This window comes from Fukomys damarensis, unplaced genomic scaffold (genome assembly GCF_012274545.1).
Source record: "Fukomys damarensis isolate Sample0158 unplaced genomic scaffold, DMR_v1.0_HiC HiC_scaffold_27, whole genome shotgun sequence".
NCBI lineage: Eukaryota > Metazoa > Chordata > Mammalia > Rodentia > Bathyergidae > Fukomys > Fukomys damarensis.
In genome coordinates, this window is record NW_022900939.1 from 4,470,815 (window position 1) to 4,480,719 (window position 9,905).

General features: G+C 37.2%; 2 protein-coding genes across 2 annotated transcripts; both read right to left on the reverse strand.

Moving 5' to 3' along the window:
- Positions 1-1,554: 1,554 nt before the first annotated feature.
- LOC104851187 (olfactory receptor 8H1) lies at positions 1,555-2,502 on the reverse strand. The gene has a single exon (XM_010608361.1). It carries the CDS (start codon positions 2,500-2,502, stop codon positions 1,555-1,557), a length of 948 nt encoding a protein of 315 aa, XP_010606663.1.
- Positions 2,503-8,957: 6,455 nt separating this feature from the next.
- LOC104851188 (olfactory receptor 8H1) lies at positions 8,958-9,905 on the reverse strand. Its single transcript, XM_010608362.1, has one exon. The coding sequence runs from the start codon at positions 9,903-9,905 to the stop codon at positions 8,958-8,960; it is 948 nt and encodes a 315-aa protein (XP_010606664.1).

Consider the following 9,905-nt stretch of genomic DNA (forward strand, 5'->3'; position numbering starts at 1 on the left):
AATAACTGATTGTAAGATAAACTACTCCTTATAAAAATAACCAAAGAATGTTCATTGGAAATAGTACATAAATATACGGAATTACTAAGACATTTATGTGATGAAAGAAGAGCACTAAAAACATATCAAACAGTCAATATTTATTAAATTCCTAATCCTAACCACAAAGAGAGACAACCAGGAATATCTACAAGTATAGATTCTACAAAATACAGACATTGAAGCTAAATAAAAAAGATTGGAAGTAATATTAATGTAATAAAGGGCCTACTTTTGTCGCTGACTTGAAATTATGAGTACTATAATACATTTTAACCTTTTTGGATAAAATAATTAAGTTTCAAATTATTAAACTATTGGTAAATGTCAATTATTAAAATAGAAACTTTGCACTTTGAAACGTAAAATGATGCATGTTTTGGTCTCTACATAGCTCATGGAAACACAACTAACATCTATTATTGCTCAGTGATTTCTAAATTGCCAAATTCAGTACATTTTAGGTTCAAAGCACTATAAAAGGAAAGTAGTCATCTTTCTCCTATACTGAGTACATGGTGAACGCACATGATTTAATTTTACAAAGTTTATCTGACAGTAAACTTTATGGTGAATAATAAAGTGACAAAGATTACACAAGAAATGACAGAAATTGAGTGAAATATACATAGATGATTAAGAGCCACTGAATTAGAAAAACATGCACAAAACAGGCAACAATGGTTGTGTATTTCTCTTTTACATATAATCATTTTCTAAATTGTCTTCAACATTAAGATATCTCACTCTCCTATAACTCAATTCTACTTCAACATATTACCTGATCCTAAAGTAGAAACCGCTGCCCTATTCTTTTAGCTGTGTGCTAGTGTGTAAATTAAATTGAAGAAAAGATATTTGCAAAACACAAAGGAACACGACTCAGAAATATGTAGAGTCCATTATGTCAAAGTACAATAGCATTCCTAGTTTTCCGGTGTTAATGGCAGGCACATATTTTATTGTCTTAAAAGGTGTATGTCCATCATCTGATGAGAGAGGCATGGAATTCTTATATATCATGCAGGTGGCCATACTGAGTCTTACTATTTCAGTGTACTCCTGTTTGTCAGTAGAAAAGAGAAGCAGCAGAAGTAGAATCTTAATCCAGTAATCTAGACTTGAAAGCAATTACCCTAAACTGATAATCATGATAAACAGATAGACATATGAAAAAGGAGGTGTATTTTCATTGTCAAACTACTTTAAAGTAGAGGTTTGCAGAAATCTTATATTGATGCAGTTTACAAAATTGCAAAATTTTTCACATTTTGCATAAAATTTTCTTTACTCACAGCATAGATTATTTGCATCTTGGATTCAGGACTAAATTTATGACTCCAAATTATAAAATGAATTTGTAAGTACCTGCTTCTCCAAATATCCAAGATCATGTTTGTTAAGTAAAGAGCAGCTGGAAATGGCAAAAAAGATTCAATTTTTGTAGAATGAGAACAAATAATTTCTTAGAAGAAAAAAAGACAAGGGCAAAAGTGAAAATGTCTGGTATCACTGTTATTTTAATTGTCTACAACCATCTCTCTTCTGCAGGACTCTCAAGGCAGCGTTCTTCACCTCTTTGTTTCTGAGACTGTAAATAAGAGGGTTCAGCATGGGGACCACAATCGTGTAAAACACAGAAGCCACCTGATCCTTTCCCAAAGCATAGGATGACTTTGGTTTTAGGTAACTAAAGATGGTAGTGCTGTAGAAGATGGTGACTCCCAGGAGGTGGGAGGCACAGGTGGAGAAGGCTTTTTTCTTTCCTGCTGTGGAATTAATTTTCAGGATAGTGGAGAGGATGGACAGATAGGATCCAGATATGGTGATGAGGGACAGCACTATATTCGACCCGGCGCAAATGAATATAATGATTTCAGCCTCAGTGGTGTCACTGCAGGATAGGGCTAAAATTGGGGATGTGTCACAGAAGAAGTGCTGGATGGCTTTAGAGTTGCAGAAGTGCAGTCGGGTCATGGAAACCTCAATCACAGTGGAATAAACAAATCCCATAACATAGCAACCAGCAAGCAGGGCATGGCACAGTCTTGTGGACATAGTGATTGGATAGTGCAGGGGCCTACAGATAGCTACATAGCGGTCATAGGCCATGGAGGAGAGAAGGAAACATTCTGTGGCAATAAATACAATAAAAAAGAACATCTGGGTGAAGCAGCCCAGAAAGGAGATGCTTTTGTTGGAAGTCAGTAAGTTCTGTAAGGTTTTAGGGGTGATGACACTTGAGTAGCTGAGGTCGAGAAATGACAGGTGAGTGAGAAAAAAGTACATGGGGGTGTGGAGCTGGGGATCCAGGCGAATGATCAGTATCATCCCTGCGTTCCCCAGCACTGTGATCAGGTAAATCAGGAGGAAGAGCACGGAGAGGACCAGCTGTGTCTCTGCAGAGCCCATCAGCCCCATGAGGATGAAGCCAGACACACTGGTTGAGTTCCATCTACCCATGGTGTCCTGCTGCACTTATCTGGTGAATAATAAATTTTAATAATTGCTGTGTCTCCAAAAATATTTTCTATATGTGAATTCCTCAGTATTTTATAGCCTTCCTAGAAATTAATGAAAACCATTATGAAGAAGACGGAAAAAATATAATTCAATGGCCATGTGTAGATATGGTTGTAAAATGACACTCGTATTTGATATATTAACTTATTCTACCCTATTTTTATCATGAAACCGATGCTATTTTAAACTCTGTGTCATTAAGTCATTCAATTCTCAGGAACACATCATACCATAACAACACTATCCACATCCTTAACTTAAGAAAAAGGGCACAGAGGTTACTTACATGAAGCAGAGCAGGTCCATATTGCTGCTGATTCTACCTGGATATTTTAATTCGGATAACAGATTCATAATATGTGTTGCTAATCAGAACTAGTTTTACCAATCCCGAATGAGGTTCTATAATTAACCATGCTGAAAACCACTTTTAGTGTATTATTCATGGTCCTTTGGTTCCTAAAGACTTGTTTTACTAATCAAAGTTGTTTCTGTCTGGGGATTTAGGTGATTCACAATATTATATTACTGAAGATATAGCAGCAGACACAACAAAATTAATCTTGAAGTCTTTTCAATAGTTTTTGTTGCTGTTGTTTTTTTACATGGGGATCAAACTTGGGACCTTGCACTTGCAAGGCAGGTGGTGGAACCACTGAGCTAAATCCCTGGCCCAATCTTTTCGATTTTTACTAATAGCCTGCTTCTCCAGTGTCCCCTGGCAGAGACCAGGAATGCTCTTCCTGTCCTCACACAAAGGACTGCACACTGAATTAATGCTGAGTCTGAAACATATCATGACTCCCTGAACAGAAGATTCAGGCCCCGCCACAGGAGGTCAGGTCTGCTTTAATTTGGAAAAGGGAGGCAGGGAGCTTGGAGTCACCTGGACATAAAAGCCCTGGCAGAAATTAACTCAGGCAGACAAAAAGTTGTGGGTAGAACACGCTTCTTTTTGTCTCTCAAGTGGAGTAAACTCTATTCTTTCCATCAAAATAACTTTTTTCCAACTTTTTTTTTGTTTTTTTTTTTTTTTTTCCAGCACAGCCAAAGGCAGAGAACCTTCAGCTCTGGTAAAAATGTTATTTTAACTTGTCAACTCAAAATCAATGTTCATCAAAAAATTATATTTTAGAATATGTACATTGCTGGAATACTTTGACGCAGACTCTATATTCCTTTTTCCTCATTTCTGAACATTACTTATGGTGAGGCCGAAAAGATGAGTGTGTGTGTGCGTGTGTGTATACGTATTTTTTTGGATAAAATCCTCTTTATCTCATCTAGTATAATCCCCTCCTGTTAGCAGAATGATACTTACTGTGCATCCAAGAGGTTGAAAAACCTGACTTCCAATGTTGTCTGCTTAGAAATTTGTGAAGCCCAAAATATTCTCAGGAATAAAATAGGAAACCATAGAGTGAGATGAAAATTATTGAAATCTGTTTGTTTTTCTGAGGGTAACATATCTTTATGTTTTTCTGCATGCATAGTTTTATTCCGAGAAGAACTTCATCACCCTAGAAATTTTGTCCAAGTCTAGATAGAATGGAGTCGTCACCCTGAAGTTTCCTCTGAGAAGAGTCTGAGGAGGAGCTGGGAATGGAGACAGAGCAGTGTGTGCCTCTCCTCCCAGTCAGCCTCATATACGGTGCATTCAGGACACCGCAGCCTTTGCTCATCCTCGGGGAGCAATTTCCAGGGAAGATTCCTTGGCCCGACTCCACGAAGAAAAGTTTGAGGGTTTAATGTACACAGATTTTGTCTCTTCCCTCAGAAGTTCCACAAAATCCTAAACACTTTATCTTCTCAGTGATGGTCCAAGTTTCTGCTGAAATTCTTGTATTTATTCCTTAAATTGACTCATAGTCATATACACTTGCCAGGAATAATGTTTACATCTGAGGGTTTAGTCAGGATTTATTGTCTAGAATTATAGAGATGGAATTACCCAGGGCAGACTTTCTTTATATTTGGCACTATGAAGGATGGAACAATAAACATTTTCTCCTGAAAAAGTTTTATACTTAAATGAGTGAGTTGGCCTTAGACACAACTCTTACTCTCTAGAAAAACGTAGAAAACATTAAAATCCAAAGAAAAAAGAAACATTCAAAAGTTGTTATTGTTTGTTTATGTAACAGTAATTTCCTCCAGTCTTTTACCTTTTGTGAGCAAAAATTAATTTGGGAGTGTACTTTTGAGTTTTCATAATCATTTTACACTGGATACCTTACCCGAAATTTATGACTAAATATGTTTGCCAGGACCAGTTAATGTGAGCTGTCCCCCCTGGACTGCTGTTGCATCACCATGAGCTGTGTTGAAGGAAGAACAACTGTTCATGGTTTGCTGTGCTGTATTATGTTCCATTAAAATTATATGTATATCGTATGACGGTCTGACCTGGCACTGTGTCACAGTTGATAATAAATTATTTCAGAAAAATAACTTGTAATTTGTGAGCTATGCAGTGATCTAATAGAATAAGTGGGCAATGGTAAGTCAATTATTTGCTTGTTTCTGATTACCATTGAATTGTATTAGGTGTAGTGAATCATTTCCTATGAATGTTTTACAGCATGTACTTTTAAAAAAACTTGTTACTCTCAATTTAATGAAAAATTTAAGAATTTGTTCACAGTAAATGTCATTTATAAAGTCATAGTTTCAATTGAGTGCTTTGCCCCAAAATACCTGGAAAATCTATGTAAATTGTAGAAATGCATACAAATTAAAACAGTATAAAGTCAAAAAGATGGGAAAGTGGGGAGAGACCACAAATACATGAAATAACAAAGATATGTTTGTGATGAGAGATGAGCCCAAACAACATATAGAGGAAGAAGCATTCATTAAAATCTTTCATTATGTTTAGCTATGAGAATGAATTACAGTTGAGATCCACCATCATGCTGCTACAAAGTTCAAAAGATAGATACTGTGTATGTGTGTCTGAAAAGCTGTATTTCTATGACTTAACTACATGGAGTCCTCTCTCCTCTGCAGGATTTTTAAAACACTGTTGTTCACCTCTTTATTTCTGAGTCTGTAAATGAGAGGGCTCAACATGGGATCACAATCGTGTAAAACACAGAAGCCACCTGATCCCTGCCCAAGGAGTAGGATGTCTTTGGTTTTAGGTAAGTAAAGATCGAACTGCTGTAGAAGATGGTGACTCCTAGGAGGTGGGAGGCACAGGTGGAGAAGGTTTTCTTCTTTCCAGCAGTGGAATTAATTTTCAGGATAGTGGAGAGGATGGACAGATAGGATCCAGATATGGAGATGAGGGACAGCACTATAGTGGACACAGCAAAAGTGAATATTGTGATTTCAACATCATGAGTGTCACTGCAGGACAGGGATAGAACTGGGGATGAGTCACAGAAGTGCTGGAGGACATGAGAGTTGCAGAAACGCAACCTGCTCATGCAAACCGCATTCCCAGAGGAGTCTATGACCTAAACATAGAGGACCCAGTTAGCAGGGCCCAGCTCAGTCCTGTAGAATAATTACCCGATAGTGCAGAGGGTCACTGATAGCTACATTGTGATCATAGGCCATGGAGGAGAGAAGGAAACACTCAGTACCTCCACAGAGTACAAAAAAGTACATCTGGGTGAAGCAGCCCAGGAAGGAGATGCTCTTGCTGGAAGTCAGTAAGTTCTGTAAGGTTTTAGGGGTGATGACACTTGAGTAGCTGAGGTCGAGAAATGACAGATGAGTGAGAAAAAAGTACAAAGGAGTGTGCACACACACAGTTACAAATTATTCCTCCCTTGGTTGCATTCCTGACTCTTCAATGCCCTCTCTATTGAGAATGAGGGTGACCGCAGAAGAAAGCATCTGCATGCTCTGCGTGCAGGTCCTGACCAAAGGCCCAAGTTCCTGGTACACCCAGCCCTTGCTCTTGGTCTCGTGATTCTCCAATGCCTATGTTCCCCTGGACTCAATCGGATCGGCTCCCATAGATCAATAGATTGCACTGTTTTATGTAATGACATAATATAACTGTTTTCCACTTCAAGTAACAAAGAAATTAAATTAGTTTTAATTTAATAAAAATTAAAGATTTTACTTAACCAAAATGTTTTCTACAAGGTCACGCATTCTATTGATGGGTTTGCTAAGATAAACGGATAGAATATATTTTCTAAATCAAGAAAATACAAATAAATCAGAAGATAAAATTACACCTTATAAAAACACTCGGAGAGTTGGGCATGGTGGCTCATCCCTGTAATCCCAGCATTTGGGAGACCAGATAGGACGATCACTGAGAGTTCGAGACCAGCCTGAGATACATAGTGAGTTTCAGGTCAGTCTCAACTACATAGTGAGGCACTTTCTAAACATCTCCCCCCCAAAAAAAAACCAAAACAAAAAATACAAAAGTAAAACACCTGGAGAATAGAAAGTGTATATTGGAAATAGTCCATAAATATATGAAAGTACTAAGACCTTCTTGTGAAGTGAGAGTAGTTCTAACAATATATCAAGCAATAAATATTTATTAAATTCTTAAGCCTAATCACAAAGAAAAACAACCAGGAATATCTACAAATGTACAAAAGATAGATATGGAAAGTAAATAAAATGCAGTGTTAGGTAATATTGATGTAATATGAATAATTTTTCATTGATTTAAAAATATTATAGTTTTAAATTATTACAACATTGTTAAATCATAATTCTTAACATAGAGATGTTGAACATTAGACACAACATGATAAAATATTCTTACATAAAATAACTTATATATATATAATCACATTTGGAGTAAAGCAATCCATGCAACATTTTTGTTTTGTTTTGTTTTGTTTTGAGTACCGGGTATTGAACTCCGGTCCTTGTGCTTGCAAATCAGGCCACTGAAACGCCAAGCTAAATCCCCGGTTCATGCAACATTTTTATACAAGTTGACATACAATATCTTACTTGGGAAATAGAACTTAATAACTTTAAGAAGCCAAAGAGAAATTTTAAACTGACATAAACGTAGAAATAAAATATTTTAAAAAATAAGTAGATTGTTATCCCTATTCTTGATCTAAACTTATGGGCTGTCACATAGTATAAATTCATTGTCAGTTCTTTCCTTTGCAGCAGGTTTACTTTAAAAGTATAACATAGGAGGTAGACATGATAATCATGAAGTTATTTTCAAAGAACACTATAAACCTGGAGACATCTGGAGGAAGGCAAAAACGCCAGTGGCTGAAGTTCCTTGTCACATCGCAGAAAGGTTTGTTCTCCACAGGTCTCCCAGGAGCCCACCTCACAGCTGTTACTGCTACTGATTTTCAAGTATATAAAACAACTGCACTGCAGGTACAAAGCTCTGTACAATGAGAGGAGTAATTTTTCTCATATACTGACTTCATGACAATGTTACATGTCTCAGTTATATACTTTATCAGTTCACTTTTAAAGTTAATATAACAAGTGGCAAAAGTTATAAAAGAAATGACAAGAAATGTGCGAAATATATGTAGACGTATTAATAACCACCAATTTAGAAAAACATGCACAAAACAAGTAACAAAGACTGCAATATTTCTCTTTTCTACATAATCATCACTTTACAAATTGTCTTTAATGTTAAGATGTATCTCTTTATTATAATTTAAGTCAACTTCAATGTGTTACCTATTGCTTGGGTAGGAACTGCTGCCCTATATTTTTAGCTGTTTGATAGTTTGTAAAGTAAATGGAAAAAGGGAGACTTGTAAGACATAAAGCAATGTTGTTCAAAAATATGTAGAATGTATTATGTCAAAATATATGAATGCAAGTTTTCTGGTGATAATGACTGGAATATATTTAATTGTCCTGCAAGTATTATGTCCATATTACGATGAGAGAGACAAGGAATTATCGCATATCATGCAGGTGGGCATACAGAACCTTATTATTTCAGTGAAGTAATGTTTGTCCAATGATAGAGAAGTACCAGATGCAGAATTAAATGTAGTATCTTTGACTTGAAAGCAATTGCCCTAAACTTTGCTGCTAATAATCACTGCTGATAATCATTGTGTAAACAAAATGACATATGAAAAATGAAGAGCTTTTTCATTTTAAAATATTTTAAAATTGAGATTTGCAGAAAAAAATGTATTGATATACTTTATAAAATAGCAAATAGATTGCTTTTTAGCCCAAAAGTTTCCCTTAACAGCACAGACTTAATTGACGAGTCAAAATTATAATATTTACTTCTAAGTGCCAGTGTCTCAAAATGTCCAAATTCATCTTTGTTTTCAAAGAAGACCTGGAAAAACAACAACAACAACAACAAAAACCCCAAGATTTAATTTGTTTTATGATGAGAGCAACAGATTTCTTAGGAGAAAGAAAGACAAGTGCAAAACTGTAAATGCCTATCATCACAGTTATTTTAGTTGTTTAGAGCCCTCTCTCTTCTGCAGGACTCTCAGGGCAGCGCTCTTCACCTCTTTGTTTCTGAGACTGTAGATGAGAGGGTTCAGCATGGGGATCACAATCGTGTAAAACACAGAAGCCACCTGATCCTTTCCCAAGGAGTAGGATGACTTCGGTTTCAGGTAAGCAAAAATTGTAGTACTGTAGAAGATGGTGACTCCCAGGAGGTGGGAGGCACAGGTGGAGAAGGTTTTCTTCTTTCCTGCAGTGGAATTAATTTTGAGGATAGTGGAGAGGATGGACAGGTAGGATCCAGATATGGTGATGAGGGACAGCACTATAGTGGATCCAGCACAAATAAATATAGTGAGTTCAACCTCAAATGTGTCACTGCAGGACAGGGCTAAAATGGGGGATGTGTCACAGAAGAAGTGCTGGATGACATTAGACTTGCAGAAATACAGTCTGCTCATGCAAACCTCATTAACAGTGGAATCCAAAAAGGCAATACCATAGGAACCAGCCAGCAGGCCACGGCACAGTCTTGTGGACATAATGACTGGATAGTGCAGGGGGCTGCAGATAGCTACATAGCGGTCATAGGCCATTGAGGAGAGAAGGAAACATTCAGCAGCAGCAAATACTACTAAAAAGTACATCTGGGTAAAGCAGCCCAGGAAGGAGATACTCTTGTTGGAAGTCAGTAAGTTCTGTAAGGTTTTAGGGGTGATGACACTTGAGTAGCTGAGGTCGAGAAATGACAGGTGAGTGAGGAAAAAGTACATGGGGGTGTGGAGCTGGAGATCCAGGCGGATGATTAATATCATCCCCGAGTTCCCCAGCACTGTGATCAGGTAAATCAGGAGGAAGAGCACGGAGAGGACCAGCTGTGTCTCTGCAGAGTCCGTCAGCCCCATGAGGATGAAGTCGGTCACACTGGTGGAGTTCTGTCTATCCAT

Coding starts and splice junctions, on each gene's coding strand:
- LOC104851187 (XM_010608361.1), bottom strand. CDS start 2,502: ATGGGTAGATGGAACTCAACCAGTGTGTCTGGCTTCATCCTCATGGGG.
- LOC104851188 (XM_010608362.1), bottom strand. CDS start 9,905: ATGGATAGACAGAACTCCACCAGTGTGACCGACTTCATCCTCATGGGG.